The sequence below is a fragment of the Rattus norvegicus genome, chromosome 14 (genome assembly GCF_036323735.1).
Source record: "Rattus norvegicus strain BN/NHsdMcwi chromosome 14, GRCr8, whole genome shotgun sequence".
Taxonomy (NCBI): domain Eukaryota; kingdom Metazoa; phylum Chordata; class Mammalia; order Rodentia; family Muridae; genus Rattus; species Rattus norvegicus.
In genome coordinates this window covers 3082040-3101334 of record NC_086032.1, presented here as the reverse complement: position 1 = coordinate 3101334, position 19295 = coordinate 3082040, and the positions used below count along the sequence as shown (strand labels likewise).

The window sequence follows — 19295 nt, the reverse complement described above, 5'->3', positions numbered from 1 at the left end:
ATGTGAAACAGAATGAACAGAAGTATCTGGAAGTGTTCAGAGCAGGGAGAGAAAGAAGCAGGGTAAGTGAACCTGGTCAAGAGAGAGGCAGGAACAGACCAGAGGGAAAGAAAGGGAGAGAGAGGGGTCTGAGGAGGGAGACAGAGAGAGGAAGACAAGAAAGCTTGGGTTGGTGGTGGTGGGGGCATGGCTGAATTAGCAGGGTGTAAGGAGAATAAGTAGTGAAGCCCATGAGGGGACAAGGTGAGAAGAGCTAGGTGGGTGTGAAAGTGCTGAGTCTGGGGCCAGCAAGCATATTGGTATGCTAATAGGCACCACAGATGGAGATTTGTTGGGAAGCACAGAAGCAAAGAACAGGGTAGCAGGTGTAATGCTAGAAAAGTAGCTAAGAGCTATATGAGAGAGAGAGAGTGAGAGCGAGAGAGGGAAGAGAGAGAGAGAGAGGAGAGAAAGAGAGGAAAAGGAGGAGGAAAAGAGGAAAGAGGAGGAGGAAACAGAGAGGGGGGAAGGAGGAGGAGAAGAAGGAAGAGGAGGAAACAGAGAGAGAGAGGAAAAGGAGGAGAAGGAGGAAGAAACAGAGAGAGAGAGAGGAGAAAGAGGAGAGAGAAGAGAGAGAAAGAGAGGAAAAGGAGGAGGAAGAGGAGGAGGAGGAGGAGGAAACAGAGAGAGAGAGAGAGGAAAAGGAGGAGGAGGAGGAAGAAACAGAGAGAGAGAGGAGAAAGAGGAGAGAGAAGAGAGAGAAAGAGAGGAAAAGGAGGAGGAAGAGGAGGAGGAGGAAACAGAGAGAGAGAGAGAGAGAGAGAGAGAGAGAGAGAGAGAGAGAGAGAGATCTGGCATGGGCTTTTGAAACCTCAAAGCCCACCCTGAGTGACATACTTCCTCTTACAAGGCTACAACTCCTAAACCTTCTAATCCTTTCAAACAGTTCTCCTTCCTGATGACTATGCTTTCAAATATATGAACCTATTGGAGCCATTCTTATTCAGATCACCACACCTACAAAAAAAAAAAAAAGAGCAATGTGTATTTCCAGCAAACAAAAAATAAAGTTGTATTTATAACAATGTCTACAACATCACTGGATATATAAAAACCTTGAGATAATTAATCAGGTCACTAGGATGGTCATTAAGTAAATTTGCACACCCACAAAAGTACTTCATGGATATGATTACATATACAAATGCATTCATACTGTATTGTTAAATAAAGACTAAATGCTTATATCACGCATAATGTGTCTTGTTGTGTGTGCATCTTGTTGTGTGTGCAACTTGTTGTGTGTGCATCTTGATGAGCTACAATCATCAAGTCCTGGGACCAGTGCTGATTTTTAGCTCCTTTGTTCGTTTCTGTATTACCTGAAAATTCTTTTCTTCTGTTTTCTCCCACTCCCTATCTAGAGTACCCAACCATATCACACCCTCCCCAAACATCCACATGGATGAGCTGATCAGACGTCTAATGTGAACGCCATGGTTTGTCTGTAGCCATGGTTTGTCTGTCTGTATGTGTTGACCCCATGTCTTCATCTTGGTCCCTCTGCCACGAGATTGCTTGCCCAGAAGCAACAGACCCAAAGGACCATGGACAGACACTCTCAGAACTGAGACAAAATAAATTCTTCCTCTCTAAAGCTGTTTTCTTAGTGGAAAAACAAACGAACAAACAAACAAACCCCAAAACAAAACAAAAAAACCCCAAAACAACAACAAAAAAAACCCAAAACAACAACAAAAAATCCCAACCAAACAAAACAAAACAAAAAAAACAAACAAAAGCTAAACAAAACAAAAATCCCCTATCATAGTAGGTGTAGAAAATGCAAAGCAAATTTCTCCCATGTAGATTCTGTCTTTGATGGATCCTCGGAGGCAAATATTTCCAAAGACAAAGTTATTCTGAAAGTGAAAAGTACTGAAATGAACTTATTATAGTGTGTTCTTGCTGTATATGAAAAATGAAATGAATATAATTTAAAATAAAGGAAATCTGACATTATAATGCAAACAAAAATTAAGGAAAATTCCCAAAGAATAGGAAACGGTTGATAGACAGTGCAGGAAAATGAACAGACAGAGGAAGTAATAAAACCAATTGGGAAAACCCTCAAAGTTTATATATTAAAGTTCATAATTTTAAATGTAAGAATCTAATAATAACTGCTAATCCTTTTCTTTTTAAAGTTTAATTTAAGGATAAAGTAGAAGTTCAGGAGTGACTTTATTCAGTCATACTTTTTATAACATAGCTGTCACATAGTAAAGGTTTGTGTTTAACTTTCAAACTTTCCTTCAAGAAAATACCCTAGACTAGATGAGAGGCCTAAAAGCTGCAGCTGACTGTCTACTGTGAAGAGAAGGTGGTGTAGGAACTTTATGTCTAAGCTCCTGTTGCTGAAGTAAACGGCAGGCAGGGCGGAAACTGCCTTTTCCTTCTTGCTTAGACACTAGGAGGTGGGATGGCACAGGCTTTGATACATGACACCCCCCTCCCCCACCCCATTCCCCTGCTTGCCCTCTCAAAGAGTGTTTTGCTGGCCAGGCTTCCAGTGTGGCAAGATGTCTCCTGTGTAAATGCCCTTGCCACAGTGCCTGGCCACCTCTGTTGACCCTGGGACCCCTGTGGTGGAAAGAAAGACCGGACTTCTGCACGTTGTCCTCTGACCTGCACAGGTGTCCTGTTTCCCCTACACAGACTACACCATCAGTGCTGCTCTTACACAAGAAACATTGTATTTCAAGTGCTGTTTCAAGTCTCCAACCCTATTCCCACATGTTGAGAAACAACCTCTGTCAATTCAAGGCTCCCCAGCCTCTGCCAATTTTGCCCTCCATGACATGATCCAGACATCTTAAAACATTGAAGTACTGACACCAGGAATCCTAAAGACTACAGTTCCTCTTAATAAAGGAATGGGTGTCCAAGGGTAGAAAGCTGAAGCCAGAGATGGGATTGGTCATCTCTGTAACGTGACAGAAACTTCATTTGTCTGCACTGCTGTTCCTATCAGCTGATGAAACTCCTGGGACTTTAAGTAAGTTACCATATTTGCCTGAAGAAGCCAGTGAAGGGTGTTACTGTGTGGTCTCAAGTACAGTTCCTGCCAGCTCTGTGCTCTGTGTTCTAGTACATGCTGAGTGACCAAACACAGCCAAACACGACCTTATGCAGATGCCTGGTATAGATGGGAAACTCAACATGGAAGCTTCATTAGGTGCATGTGGGAATCATTACAGGATTTCAAAGGAGAGAGGCACGCAGGAAGAGAACTCTGAGTGCTCTACCGGAAGTCACGCTCTGAATGAAGGAAGGCAGAAACGCAAGGCTCCAAAGATGGCTGGACCTGCAACTCCCTTATAATTGCTCCTTGCCTGTCCTTGTAACACGGTTTGTTTGTTTGCTTTGAGACAGGATCTCTCCATGTAGCCCTGGCTATGCAGCCCTGGAGCTCAGGCTGCCCTCAAACGCAACAGAGACCCCTTTGTCTCTGCCCCCCCGCCCCCCCAGTGCTGGGTGGGATTTAAGACATACACCACCACACCCAACCACACACTCTTTCATGTCAGATTTTCTTCTTTTATCTTTTTAGTCTCTGTTTCCTTAATCTCTGTTTTGTCAGCATTCATTTTATAATCTGCTGTGGTCTGCGTTTCACTTCTACACATGTCTAACACGGGAAGGACACTGTGAAGACTTTCAGAGTTTTAAATCACTTTCTTTGTACATTTGGCTCCACAAAAGTATGTTGTCACACAACGATGGCTGTGTGTAAACACTGTGAACATACATAAGACATGTAAAAAGCTTAATAAATTAAGGTGTGTCCTTTTGTGCATTCGAGAGACAGAAAATTTCCCTGGACTTTGGCTCAGTGGAGTCCTGCATGCACAGAGATGGCCCACGGGTTTGACGCGTTGTCTCAGGGCACTTCAGCTATTTCAGAGGGCCACATAAAAGCTTTCTATAAAAGCTGGGCGCACAATTACCAGGCATACTGACTGCATACTTACTTTCATTGTTGTCCAACTCCTTTATGCATATAGTAAATGTGCCCCAATGGTTACATCTGTGTGGTTACCACAATCACGTCTCAGTGACACACTTGGAAGATTGTAGCGGCTATCTGTGTGCAGCCGCACCCTCTCACGCTTCTGTCTGTCAGGTAACTCCTCTGCAAATGTTAGTCCTTAAACATGTCATTTAAATAACCTGATTGTTTTCTCCACGACTGTTTTTTGAAGATTTTGATATTTCTGGATTATAGACATTTGGGGTTTTGATCTTTGGTTTTCATTATCTTGGATTATGGCATTCAGAATTAAATCTCTCCAGTTATGGCCTAAACTGCCCCATCACACTGAGATGTCATGTAGACTCCAGAATGACCATCTGTTGTCATCTGGCTGTGCTACTGAGGCATGTGTTCTGGTCTTGATGGATGTTCCCAAAAGTTTATAGGTGTGCCCTCGTGTTGGAAACTGTCTCTTGTGACATGTTGTGATAAAATGAGTGGGACATTGAAAGACCTACCCCAGCCCTCTACTAGCATCTGTCTCCTAGTGAATGACACCCGTGCTACAGGACACAGGGAGCTCTACAACAGGACACAGGGAGCTCTACAACAGGACACAGAGAGCTCTACGACAGGACACAGAGAGCTCTACGACAGGACACAGAGAGCTCTACGACAGGACACAGAGAGCTCTACAACAGGACACAGAGAGCTCTACAACAGGACACAGAGAGCTCTACGACAGGACACAGGGAGCTCTACGACAGGACACAGGGAGCTCTACAACAGGACACAGAGAGCTCTACGACAGGACACAGAGAGCTCTACGACAGGACACAGAGAGCTCTACGACAGGACACAGAGAGCTCTACGACAGGACACAGAGAGCTCTACGACAGGACACAGAGAGCTCTACGACAGGACACAGGGAGCTCTACGACAGGACACAGGGAGCTCTACGACAGGACACAGGGAGCTCTACGACAGGACACAGAGAGCTCTACGACAGGACACAGAGAGCTCTACGACAGGACACAGAGAGCTCTACGACAGGACACAGAGAGCTCTACGACAGGACACAGAGAGCTCTACGACAGGACACAGAGAGCTCTACGACAGGACACAGAGAGCTCTACGACAGGACACAGAGAGCTCTACGACAGGACACAGAGAGCTCTACGACAGGACACAGAGAGCTCTACGACAGGACACAGGGAGCTCTACGACAGGACACAGGGAGCTCTACGACAGGACACAGGGAGCTCTACGACAGGACACAGGGAGCTCTACGACAGGACACAGGGAGCTCTACGACAGGACACAGAGAGCTCTACGACAGGACACAGAGAGCTCTACGACAGGACACAGAGAGAGCTCTACGACAGGACACAGAGAGCTCTACGACAGGACACAGAGAGCTCTACGACAGGACACAGAGAGCTCTACTGGAGCATTCCAACTCTGCCCCTTGAACTCTATCAGACAGCATTTTGTACTGCATTGCTCCCAATCCGTTAGCACAGGGGACTCTGGGGGTTGCCACCGTCCCATATTAAAGAGAAAAGCCGATGTCCCTTCCTCCCCAGGATCTGCAGATTGGTGCAGATGGTAGTAACTTGGATGCTTTACACCAACCATCATGTTCGAAAATAAGTCCAGAAGAAAGCTGTGTATAAAGTCAGCACACAGCACGCTGTTCTTGTTTCTCCTGACTTCTCTCTTCGCAGACCTACAGAATGGTCATCTCCTGGAGAGGAATCCATGGCTTTCACTCATCAGATGGTTCCCAACTCTTTGTCCAAGGCCAAATCCTGGTTTGTGAAATTTTTTAAAATCAAGGATTCAAATATTCCTTCATGTATGCCTACTGTGTGGTCTATAGCAGTAGGGCCGAAGACTAGAACCAACGTGGCTAACATAGGGAAGTGAGAAGCAGGAAGGGACGTCTGTTCTTTGTTTCACAATCAAATCTGCGGTATTGGTGACAAAAGTAAGATAGTTTAAGTTTCCATAATAGTCATCCAACTGTTTTTTTGTTTTGTTTTTTTTGTTTTGTTTTTTTGGGTTTTTTTTTACTAAAATATAAATGATGGAAGATCCAGGGTCTCCTGAGTTCCTTCACTCTGGTCTCCCAGATACTCTCAGTTCTGCTGCAGCCTGCTGGGCCCCTCCTCTCACCCTGCCTGTGCTCCCTGGGGACTCCACCTCTAGGAGCAGACTCCTAGTTCTTTCTTGCTGCCCTTCTCAGCCTTTCCTCTTAGCCCACCCCCATTCCGTTGTGTCACCCACTATCCTGCAGGACTCTCTAACAGGGACCCCTCAGCTACCACGTTCTTCTAGGATCCAGAATGGGTGACATTCAACAAGAGAATGACCACCCAGCCAACAAAGACAAGGCCAGGTATCTACCTCAAGAAATATCTTCAAACGCCTTAACTCCAGATCCCTAGATTCAACCATAAAAGCACAAACAGAAATGATCAAAACAATATGCCTCCCCCAGAAGCCAGCAACCCTGTTGTAACAGGCTCTGAGGAAGCAATTCAGCTGACCTATGAGACAAGGACTTCGACTTCCTGTGGTACCTGAAATCATCTTGGGAAGTAGAAGAATTAAAGCTATCACCAGACTTCAAGTTGTATCACAGAGCTATACTAATAAAAACAGTATGGGATTGGCATAAGACCAGACACATCAATTAAGGGCGCAGAACTAAAGATCCAGATGTGACTTCACACACCTACAGACACCTGACTTTATTTTTTTTTAACAAAGAAACCAAAAATACATACTGGAGAAATGACCCAACCTTCAACAGACAGTCCAGTCAGGCTGGGTGGCTGCACATAGCGAAGTGTAAGTAGATCTGTATCTATGGCCCTGCATAAAACCCAACTACAAGGTGATCAAAGACCTCAATGTAGGGCCAGACACCCCGAATCTGACAGAGGGAAGGTGGAGAATAGACTTGAACTCATGGGCACAGGAAAATAATTTCTCAATAGGACACAGCACAGACGCTAAAGCCAACAAGTGATGAATGGAACCCCATGAAAACCCCATGAGAAGCTTCTGTAGGGCAAAGGAAAGGACACCATCATTTGGGCAAAGCAGCAGCCTATAGGTTATGTATCTGATACGCGATTAAAATCTGACACATGTAAATAACTAAAAAAGGAACATTAAGGAAAAAAGCAACCTAATTTAAAGATAGAGCACAGAACTAAGCAGAGAGTCCTCAAAAGAGAATCATAAATGGCTGGGAAACACTTAAAGAAGTGTTCGAGATCTTCAGCCATCTGGGAGATGCAAATCAAAACTACTTTGAGATCTCAGAATTGCCAAGATCAATAAGAAAAATGATGGCTCATGTTGTCAAAGATGTGGGGGAAGGTGAGGGACACTCATCCATGGCTGTTGGGAGCATAAATGTTTGCCACTGTGCACATCAGTGTGGCAGTTCCTCAGGAAGCTGAAACAGATTTACCTCAAGGTCCAGCTATCCCACTCTCAGCATGTACCCGAGGGTTCTGCATCCTACCACAGACACATTTGCTCATCCATGGTTCCTGCTGCTTGTGCAGGCTGGTTTTGTTAAGTTGACATAAGCTAAAGCTACCTGAGACAGGAGGAAGAGAAATATTTCTCAATGGAGAAAATACCTCTGCAACATACAGCTGTAGGCAAGGCTGTAGCATATTTTATTAATTAGTGATTGATAGAACAGTGCCCAGTCCATTGCAGATGGTGCCATTCCTGGGCTGATTGTCCTGGGTTCTATAAGAAAGCAGACTGAGGGGCTAGAGAGATGGCTCAGTAGTTAAGAGGACTGGTTGCTCTTCTGGAGGACCTGGGTTCAATTCCCAGCATGACACCTCACCATTGTCTGTAACTCCTTCACAACTTGCTTTTGGTCCTGGTGTTTTATCATAGCAATAGTAACCCTCAGACAGAAATTGGTACCAGGCAAGGGATATTAAAGTGTCAGACCTGAGCATATTGTTTTGGGGAGGATTATGGAAGGACTTTAAGACTTTGGGCTGTAAAAGTCATCGTGTGTTGAGAGCTCAGTGGGCTGTTCTGTAAGCGCTTAGATGGCAAGAGTATTGAGAACAGTTTGGATGATGGTGAACTGGCTTGTGACATTTCAGAGGGAAGCAAAGACTCTTCTGGGTAATTTGTGTGAAGAATCTGTGGTGTCTGGTCAGCTAGAGCTGAAGAATCAGCTGTGTTTAACAAGACATTAGAACCTCTAAAGTAAAACCTTTGCTTTGCAGGGACAGTGGATGCTGGTTTGCAGGGCCTAAAGAACCAAATGTGATCAACAAGAGACCAGCATCAATGAGGTGAAGTCTTCTAAAATGTGTTTTCACCACACAGAAGTTGTGTTCCAGAGGTAGCCAAGGCTGTATCTTGTGCTGGCAGTTGAAGCTGATAGTGTAAGAGTCACCAGGTGGTCCACGACAGTGGTCAATGGGAGAGTAGCTGTGACTTGGCACTGTGAAAGGTCAGGAAGGCATTGGTGAAGGAGTACTGAAGGCCCAGAATTGAAGGGGTCATGCAGAGAAGTTGACTCTTGGCCTTATAAAGACAGCCCAGGAGAAGCTACTGGTGAGAGTGCAGCCTCAATGCAGCAAAAGACCTGAGCATTTTGGAGCTCCCAGGACGATGGGATGGCTACCTTGGGATGAGCACCAAGGATAGCAGCAGGAGTGGAGCAGAAACTGCCTGAGCTTAGAAGACAAGCTGTGTGTGGTGCAGAGAGCAGAGCTGGACAAATGAGTGACCCAAGTCCCTTTGAGGAGCCCAGAAGATTGCATGCGAATCCCAGGTATAGGACATTGAGTTATTTAGACTGTTAGACTTTAGTTTTGGTTTGATTTGTTGGTAACTGTAAACCCTGTTCGTCCCTCTCGAAGTAAGAAAGTAATTAACTTATTTTTTATTTTATAGGAGCCCATGGTTGAGAGACTGAATTTTTTAAGTGACTTTTTAAAGATTGAGAGACTACTAAAATTTGGAATGTTTATAATATGATGTTGATATTAATGTGTGACCTTGGGGATAAACAAGAAAGGAAAGGTTGTGGCTTAACAGTGATGTGTTTGGGTGTCAAGTTGACAAGGAATCAGTTGTGCTGGTTATATTCATCTGAGAGAGAATCTCAGTTGAGAAAATGTAAGCAAGCCTGCAGAGCATTTTCTTAATTAGTTTATGGGAGGAGGCCCAGCCCATTGTGGCTGGTGCCACCCCTGGGCTGTGGTCCTGGGTTCTATAAGAAAGCAGGCTGAGCAAGCCATGAGGAACAAGCCAGTAAGCAGCACCGTCCATGGCCTCTGCATCAGCTCCTGCCTCCAGCTTTCTGCCTGGAGGAAGTTTGAGCTCCTGTCCTGTCCTCCTTCAGTGATGGACTGTGATGTGGAAATAGCAAGCCAAAGAAATCCTTTCCTCGACAACTCACTTTTGGTCATCATGCTTTACCACAGCAGTGGTAACCCTAAGACACTGCTCTATTCCTAACTGCCAGGTACTGGAAACAACCTGGATGCTCATCAACTGATGAACAGCTAATGAAAATGCAATGCATTTACACAATGTTGTGAAAAAGGAAAATCTCAAGCAAATGGATAGAGCTAGATGACATCATCCTGTGGTAACCCAGACTTTAAAAAGACAAATATATGTATTATTCTTATATGTGATGTTAAGTTTTAAGCTTTCTATATGTGTGCTACAATCTGAGTAACCACTGAGTTTGGGAACCTAATAAGGGACCAAAGAGAAAGAGAAGCTCTTCCAAGGAAGGAGAAATTGTGTGTGTGTGTGTGTGTGTGTGTGTGTGTGTGTGTGTGTGTACACAAAGTGAAAACTTATAATAGGAGGGCTAATTGGGGGAGAAAGGTGAAAGAGGCAGTATGGAGAGGGAAAACTAATGCTAAAGGACATTTGAAAAACCTATGGAAACTTACTACTGTAGAAGCTTCCTGAAATCTATATGGGGAGAAATGTACCAATCAGATATCTGTCACCAAGCAAAACCTCCAGTGCCTGAAATGGGCGACATATTGTTGGTAAAAGGCATTCCAAAGGCCCTCCTAAACACTATGGGCTGTTGCCAAAGCTGCTGCTTTCTCTCTAAAGTCTGATGGCCAGGGCTCCCTGCTGAAGACAGTACTTACATATATCACTGAGCCTAACTCGAACCTTCATCCAGGCTGCGTTCACGGTACTGTAATCATCAATGTCACAAAATCCCGCAGCCTGCAGCGGTGACCTGACGCAGTAGTGGATCAAATGGCCTGTGGAAGACCTAATACTGTTATTGTTCTGCTAAAGGAACACAGCAGTGAGATGACTCCTGATGGTGTTCTCCTGTACTCATGGTGCCTGCTCAGCCATCCTCAAGAAGCTTCTTGTGCTAGATAAGAACTAGCATGGAGGCCCACAACCAGAAGACGAATGCAGATGGAGAGATTTTACAACAATCAGTCCTAAATGGGACTTTCCCCCATTAAAACCCTCCCCTCAAGGCCCAGGAATCTGTGCTGTAGATGAGGCAGAAATACTGTAAGAACCAGAGGTGACGGTTGATGTTTCCGAGGAAACAGTGTCTTTGAGATGCACCATGGCTGATTGCATGTGTGAACTCAAAGAGACGCTAGCACACACAAGTCCTGCACAGGTTCAAGGCAGATGGGGTCCCAGAACTGAGACTGGGACAGCACAGCGTCCCGCCCCTAACCAGGGAGCTATCTGTAATAGATACCGGCTTGCAAAGAGAAGATTGGCTTCTCCCAGAGTGTCCCTGGAGTACCAATTGCAGGCCAGGGCAAGCCCCATGCCCAGGGTTAGTTGGCCGACACAAAAAGAGCTCCATGATTTGGGTTTTTATTTTAGACTTTCGTTTTGTTCAATTTTGTTTTGGCATTTTTGTCTTACTGGTCTTTTGCTTGTGGGATTTTTCTTTTCTTTAAAGAGAAAGTATGGGGAGAGGTGGAGGGGACACAACACAACACACACACACACACACACAGAGGGAGAGAGAGAGAGACAGAGACAGAGGCAGAGACAGGCAGAGAGACAGAGACAGAGACAGACAGAGGGACAGAACATAAAGTTAGATGGGGAAGAAGAAGGTAGGAGGTTTTGCATGGAGTTGAGGGAACAAGGAAAACATGATCAAAATATACTGTATAAAATTTTTTAAATAAAAATTTATTTATACACTATTGAAAAGTGATTGATTTATATAAATTTAGCTCAAGGAACTATTACTAATCACTATATTTCTATGACGTAATGCCACCCTGCCAAATGAGGACATCTTTTTGTCTTCAGTCCCTTCCCTTCCCTGTAATCTGTCCCTCAGTAACCTCTTGTTACCTGTTTACTGTCTCCTGATGCTCCTCCATTTGTTCAAAGAATACAGAGCTTTACTATTTGTAAGCAACTGGCCATGTTCAGTGCTGTTGTGTCTTGAAGACACCGTTTCCTTGGAAACACCAACTGTCACCTCTGGCTCTTACAGTATTTCTGCCTCCTCTTCTGCACAGATCCCTGAGCCTTGAGGGGAGGGTTTTAGTGAAAAAAAATTCCATTTAGCACTGAGTGTGTTGAGCTGGAAAGAAGGCTCAGTGGTTAAGAGCACAGGTTGCTCTTCCAGAGGTCCTGAGTTCAATTCCCAGCAACCACATGGTGGCTCACAACCATCCGTAGTGGGATCTGATGCCCTCTTCTGTCCTGCAAGCGTACATCAGGCAGAACATTGTGATGATGATGATGATGATGATGATGATGATGATGATGATGATGATGATGATGATACCTGGCCATGTCTATATGGTGCCTTCTTAAGAAGTCTGGACATTATAACTCTTACACAGTATCTAGAACAGAAACATAGTCATCTTTCTAGGACTTTGCAGGGATCCAGCTTGACATACGTATAGCCATCTTGGTTATAAATGTCATTTGGCCTCCACGTGACCCAGGCACCCACTCCAAACCCTAATACACAAACTCTGTCATTAAGATAGTCAGCCCAGCCTGGACTGTCCCTTAAGTGATGTTTGACACACTAATGGTTTTTGAGACAGCCCCGATAAGTTCTGGTTGGCTGAGTCCCAGCTTTGTCTACCTGGTAAATAGCAGCTGTTTAGTACTTTACTGACTAAACGAAGGGTAAGGTATCTGTCTCTTTTTAAACAATAAAGCACCACAAGTCCATTTGAATATGCAAATGCTTATACCCAATAGATATCTGAATCTCAAAGCTGTAAGGACAGCTTGGGTTAAGCACAGCTTGGGTTACAGAAAGCTGTGTGTAGAAATGATGGTACAGTTCACAGCTAGAACATAGTTCCTTCACACCTTTAAAGACAACGAGGGCAGCTGGGTTCAGTTCACATTTCAGACCAAGTTTGTAAGTCTGAGCTCTGAGCTACAAGCTTTAGTGTTAGGAACTGAAGTTGGCTGAATTTTTTTTTTCTTTTCTTTTTTTTCGGAGCTGGGGACCGAACCCAGGGCCTTGCGCTTGCTAGGCAAGCACTCTACCACTGAGCTAAATCCCCAACCCGGCTGAATTTTTTTTTAAAGATTTATTTATTTATTTTATGTATATGAGTACACTGTAGCTGTCTTCAGACACACTAGAAGAGGGAGGGCATCAGATCTCATTACAGATGGTTGTGAGCCACCATGTGGTTGCTAGGAATTGAACTCAGGACCTTTGAAGAGCAGTCAGTGCTCTTAACTTCTGAGCTATCTGTCCAGCCCACGCTGGCTGAAGTTTAACATATCGAAGTGAACCTGGCCACTAGGTTCTCCCAGCATCTTTCAGTCCCTACCTGTTCAGGGTCCTCCTGGCTTGCATGCTCTGTCCCCTACTTTAAAAGCTCTCCACTGCAGGGGTGGGGGGCTGGGTGCTTTCCCCTATATATGCAACCATTTTGGTTGCCCATTCCTTCTTTGTGCCTTTGGCCTCCTGGCTGCTGCTCCTCTTTCCCCTCTCTCCCCTCCTTCCCCCTCTCTTTCTCTCTCTAGGTCTTCACGCTCACTTGGACTTTCTCAAATGCGTCTGCCTCTGCCTACTCTCTCCCATCTACAGTTAACTTTCTTCTCCACCATACCTATGAACAGTCCTATCTTTCCTTTTACTTCTCTTTTTCATTCAGAACCAACCTGGGTTCCAGTTTTGGGCCTACCAGATATTTGCTGACAATTCAGGGACAAATAATTTAGTGTCTGAAGGATTTACTTTTTTGTTTTTTAAACCTAAACTAAACCTTTGACCTAGGGTTTCTAGGCAGTGACAGAAAGAATACAAATATTTTTATAAGCAAACTAATTGGAAATCAGTTGTTTAAATTTTTGATAGCTTTTTAAAAACTAAACAGCTGTAGTAAAATCATTTGGGCTGGTGACATAGCTCAGTGGGCAGAACTCTTCTGGGAGGTGTAAGCCCTGGATTAAACCCCAGGGTATATGTAGAGGTGAAGTTCTAACCTGTAGAAGGTGTCCAGTTTCCAAACCGATCATTAAAGAAGCTCATAAAACAAATAAAAAGCCCAAACCCAATGACTTTATTTTATGTGCAGTTCCTAAAGAACTGACTCCATTTACTATCATACAGAGATAACATCAACTTAATTGCAATTCCTTTTTATTATTAGAAATCATTATTTTATGTGCTTGAGTTTTGCCTGCACATATGTCTGACTATCTCATGTGTGCCTACAGAGGCCAGAGAGCCACTGAAATTGGAGTCATAGGTGGCTGTGAACTGGGAACAAGATCCAGGTCCCCTGGAAGAGAAGCCAGTGCATTTAATGGCCGAGCCATCTCTCTACCCCCTCCCCATTCCTTTTATTAAACACGAATTTTTATAGCTGTAACATGTGTGTGCAAATGCAAGCTATGTACATTTTCTAAGTCGTTTGGAATGAAAGGACGAGGCTCTTGCTTGTTTCTGTGGAATTTCGCTGAAATATGTAAGGCTCTTTAAGGGATATATTAGGCTAGGGAAAGGCTCTCAAACAGAAACAAAGACGACTCTTCTGAATTATTTACTTGTATTATGTTAATTAAAACAGAACTCTAGAGTCCTCTAGAACTCAGAGTACCCCTCAAGCTACATACCTAGTTGATGAATGAGAATTATAAATACAATTACACCGCTGGTGAAGAATACCTACTCTGAAAGACAATTTAAAAAGCTCAATCATTATAAGTAGGAAGCGTATGCAGGACACAGTGGTGCAGCCTTTAATCTCAGCACTAGGGAGGCAGAGGCAGCTGGATCTCTGAGTGCAAGGCCAGCCTGGTCTACAGAGTGAGGTTCAGGTAAACCAGAACAACACAGTGAGACCCTGCCTCAAAATGACAGTGACAACGAAGTACACAACACGCAGAAAACAGGAAGTCATCACTCACATATGTCTTCTGGAGTGGAGTATCTAACATTCTGCAATTGCTTCCTTCCCTTTCTGCCATATAAGAGTTCCTCATACTTTAATATGTATAGTCACCAGGAACCTTGTCAGCACCGATTCTGACTCTGACTGCTCTGGCCTCCGTATCCTTGTCTCTCTATCTGCATGAGAAGCAAGGCCTTGAAGGATGGTTGCTTTGTCCAACTAGCTGACCAACGCCTAGGTGAGGTTCCCAGCTTGGTTACTTTGTATGATACTAAGCCTCACTCTTATGTGCCCTAACCTCTTCATGCCCTAATCTTTTAAATTCCCACAAAAGTAAGTGTTCTTAAATGCAGACACCAGTTAGAATCTACAGTTCCACAGGTGAATATGACCCCGGTGACCCTAGGCTAGGGGTTCTCAAAGAGTGGTTTCTAAGGTCCAGGAGTTCGTATATTTAATATACTGCCCATATTTTTATGATAGTGCAAATTTGAGAAACATTAGTCTGCTAATTAAAGTTTGGCTTTCACTTCAAGATCTTCACAGTCTGGCATTAAGTTACATTCTAAACCTCTACAGCATTAACCTATGTTAAAAATCCTATCGACCTATCTGTGGGGTGTTGTTTTATTTACATTGTCTTTCTTTTTTAAGTGTTTTCCTTACTTATATGTATGTGTGTGATCCTACACGAGTTCATTTCTTCTGTGTGAGTGCAGGAGCTCACAGAAGCCAGAGGAGTGTATCGCATGCCCTAGAACTGGAGATGCAGGTGGTGGTGAGCTGTTTGTGGGTGCAAGACATAAAAATCATAATAGCATGTTAAAAATCATATTAACCTATGTTAAAACCATACTAACCTATGTTAAAATCATACTAGCCTATGTTAAAACCATACTAACCTATGTTAAAATCATACTAGCCTATGTTAAAATCATACTAACCTATGTTAAAGCCATCTGCTCATTATTTCCCAGATAGATGCTTTTCTCCTTGGGTCTCTTCTCAGCTAGTACCTCTTCTAGAATGTCCATTTCTTACGTTTTTCCTCAACAAAGTGTTATTCATCCTAAGGGTCAGGTTTTAACTTCTCTCTGAAGGCCATCTTAACTGTGCAGCTGAGACCATATCGCAGAGTTTTTAACACTGTGCTTACAGTGTGGAGCCTGAGCCCACAGCACAGGGTCTGTGAGGGACGCTCCAGCCCTACGTGAGAAGCTCTGAGTGTGGTCCAGAGCAGGCTCAGCTGATTCAGGGCACTGCTGCAGTGTGCTCTGCGCACCTCCCTCCAGGGCACCACCTCTGTGGGTGCAGTGTGCCCCTATCCCCGCACTGCGTCTACGGGTACAGTGTGTCCTGCACACTGCTCTGCGGGCACACTTTACCTATATCCTTCCATTCACTGTCCTTTGCAGATATGCACTGCGTAGAGGCTGTAGATCACGAGCCCTACAGGAGCAGTTTATTGGTGCCATTTTCCAACAGTTCGGATGACTGTTAGCATATTTTAGCAATAGACTATTTTAAAGATATACACATAGTGTTTTAAAATATTAATATTGTTGCATATACGAGGCTATATAATATAAACATAACTTTTATACTCACTAGTAATCAAACAATTAACACGGCTGCACGGTGAATGACTTTAGCTAGAGCTTCACTACATTTCTTATTGGCTTACCAGCTTCTAACACTGTAAGAACAGAGACGGTAGTCTTGTCACCCGCAGCACCAAACAGTGCTTTTCACTTAACAGGTCACACTGAACTCAACTCGTCCTTCTGCAGTGCCAAGGTTAAAGATAAACAAATTTTAGTGCATCAGCTTCTCACTTTACCGGATCTGAAGAACCTTTAATGGTTGTGTGGTGGATCCAGGCACAGACACAAATCATAAAGCCAGGCAGGGCTGTCCTTACCAGGCGACAGGATTCTTAGCTTTGCTCTAAGCATTTGATGGAAGTGTGGTACATACTCCTAATGATGCTGGGGAGTAATGACACAGTCGTTCAGCACGAGTGCCTCTTCGTTTCTCTCCGGCTTCCATGTTTTAGGCTTAAAGGAACACCATTATTCTAAAGTGTCTAAGTTGTTTCGACTTCAGCTATTACTCGCACAGTAAATTAGAAATGAGCCTAAACTCCTACTCCTCAATACATAGACTTGAGATAAGACTTACGGCAAAAATAGAAAATACCTTTTGGTTATAGTAAAGGTATCAACAGACCTCATGCCACTGGAAGGTAAGGTAACTATGGCTGGAGAGATGGCTCAATGGTTAAGAGCACTTCCTGCCCTTGCTGAGGATCCAGGTTCAGTTCCCAGCACCAACAGACAGCTCACCACCACCTGCATCTCCAGTTCTAGGGCATGCGATACACTCCTCTGGCTTCTGTGACTCACATGGAAGAAATGAACTCATGTAGGATCACACACATACATATAAGTAAGGAAAACACTTAAAAAAGAAAGACAATGTAAATAAAACAACAACCCACACCGATTAGCATTTCATTTGTTACCGCTCGAAGTGAAAGAACAGATTCAAAGGCTACTGGATTCTTGACAATCCAGACGAGCAAGCAACAGAACAGACACAAGAACATCAAAAAATACACAGCCACTACACAGGTCCACTCACAGCATTGCTTTGCTTTCTCAAGAAAATATAAAAATGAAGTATAAGTTTCTATTAAAATTGGTTTAATAACAAATTATTTATGATGATAAATTATCAGTTTACTGATACAAAACCATTCTTTCAGAAGTTACAATAAAAAATGTATCAGTCCATATATTTTATAATAACAAAGTCAAAGAATGAATCAAACTTAAGAGAAAAATTCTGAACAATTACCAATTATCTTTACAAATAAAAAGCATTTTTAGTCATAACACATATTCATACTTTGCCTTATTAACTGTATTTTTTATCTTTAGAAAATGCCATTAAATATTCCCAGAAGGGCCTTCATTTCCTCGGCTGCATCATCAGGATAATACTTACTAGAGGGAAAGCACATATAAAAGTAAATATAAGTTGTAAACCAACTTACTTTAAAGATACACAGTAAACAATTTAACTTTACAGTATAGTTACACTTGACAGTTAGGTGAGGTTAATGTAGCAAACATGGTATGATAACCTTGTCAGAGGCTAAGAAAACAGCAGACTAAGCTGTAACGGGTAAGGAACAGAGATCTCTTAATTATTTCTTAAACACACTGGGATGTAATAGTGCTCAGTAGAAGCGTAAGCAGTTTCTAAGCTGGCCTCTCTGAGGAGAGAGAAACTGGTGCAGAGGTTTCCTCTCAGAAATGGCCAGTGGTGGGGTGCTGGTTACATTTACTGCTACTGTGACACTGAACCTGTTGAGCTGTCAGAGCTAACGGGGATAAAGCACAGCCTGAGCGTCTATAAGTTACTTGATTTCATTTGTATTTCTCCAATGGCGCTACAGTCTATTCTGTCAATAAAACACTCTGCATCCAAATCAGGGAAAGCTCCTTTACCAACTCAATGTTTTATAATGAATAGCATTAAACATGTTTTCAAAATTAGTATACCTCTTTTTCCTTCCTCTTCCATTGCCCCCTTTGTCCTTTCCCCCACAATAAACCTCTCCCGTTGGGGGGGGTGGTTATACTTAATATTGATGGGTTTAAGGATCCTCAGTTCTCAGGAGATTTAAAATTTCCATGCTTCAAATAAAGGCTTTGTTTGATCTTTAAAATGAACAAAGGAGGATCTGGAGGAATGGCTCAGTGGTTAAGAGCATTGTAGTCCTCTTCCAGGGTCCAATGCCAGCACTTAGATCAGGAGGTTCTCAGACAAACACACACACACTCTTTAAAACGAACCCCCCCAAAAAGCTAATTTCTTTGTAAAAATTTTGCTAGTAAAGCCATTAAATGTATTTAAAGAGCTCTTACCTAAGATCAATTTCCTTTTTAGAGTCACTGTTTCCAATAAAAATATCCACTTCCTTAAAACTGGGAGACTGTGGTATTTTCTCAGAGTGGGTAAAGCACATCCTCTCAATCACTGGTGAGAGGGTCAGCTGTTTTCTCTCTTGTAAATTGACCTATGTTTTAATTAAAAGCAGCAATCACTGAAAGTTATGTATTCAAGCAAAATTTGAAATAAAAACAAAAGTACATGGCTTACAAGACTTGCATTTCCAGCTTGTTGAGGGAACTCTGCCACAGAGGACAGCCCGAAATTAGACACGGAACAATCTGACAAACAAACATCTGGCTTCTCGGGTGATGAAACAAAACTGAAAGTTAAAATTAATTATTTATGAAACATGACAAACATAAAAACAAACCATACTATTCTACAATAATAGTTACTCTGCAAAGAATACAACGTTTAATATAAAGCTTATCACTAGGTGCTCTGTGAACAACATAAAGAATATTTATTACAAAAGTTGGTATTGTTTCCTGTGCTCACTGAGAACTTGGTTTGTGGGCATTGTCTCCTTCCTTCCAGAACGTGGATTCAGAAGCCCAGACTCAGGTCATCTGGCTTAGTAGCAAGCACCTTTACCTAGGCAGCCACCTCCCAGCTACATGTCCGAGATTCGTGAATAATCTAACTCTAACGTCGTTTCCCCGTCACTGCTGGAAAGAGTCTTTGATGATTAACTGAATGTCTGCATCGTCTGTCGTGGAGGTGAACCACTGGAGACCCTTAAGCTAATCCTGGTCTACATGGATGACTGTTGCTGTACTTTGAATGGGGTGATGCCAAGTATGCTGATTTCTTTGAACTAGATGTCAAAATTTAAAGACCAAGAAACATCCCATAAAGTGTCACGGTCCTAACTTTCCTTAATAACCACAATATCTGCCAAC

At 43.2% G+C, this 19295-nt stretch overlaps 1 protein-coding gene and 1 long non-coding RNA gene across 7 annotated transcripts in view; one reads left to right on the top strand and one right to left on the bottom strand.

The window, feature by feature from the left end:
- Positions 1–1064, top strand: part of LOC134481813 (uncharacterized) — a 1403-nt gene extending 339 nt beyond the window's left edge. Inside the window, exons 1-2 of the long non-coding RNA XR_010057657.1 lie at positions 1–62; positions 926–1064. The exon at positions 1–62 is cut by the window's left edge and continues 339 nt beyond it. This is a non-coding gene — a long non-coding RNA (uncharacterized LOC134481813). The remainder of the gene's footprint in view (positions 63–925) is intronic.
- Positions 1–19295, bottom strand: part of Hfm1 (helicase for meiosis 1) — a 106465-nt gene that overhangs the window by 7233 nt on the left and 79937 nt on the right. For 5 of the 6 annotated variants that reach the window (XM_017599385.3, XM_063273649.1, XM_008769948.4 and 2 more), the window contains 3 exons: positions 18601–18712; positions 18366–18517; positions 11399–17438 (listed from right to left, as the gene is read on the bottom strand). In XM_017599385.3, coding sequence (XP_017454874.1) covers positions 17369–17438; positions 18366–18517; positions 18601–18712 — 334 coding nt within the window. In that variant the 3' untranslated portion in view covers positions 11399–17368. Of the gene's footprint in view, positions 1–11398; positions 17439–18365; positions 18518–18600; positions 18713–19295 lie in introns of those variants that run through there. The other variant, NM_001412564.1, reaches the window with a different exon arrangement.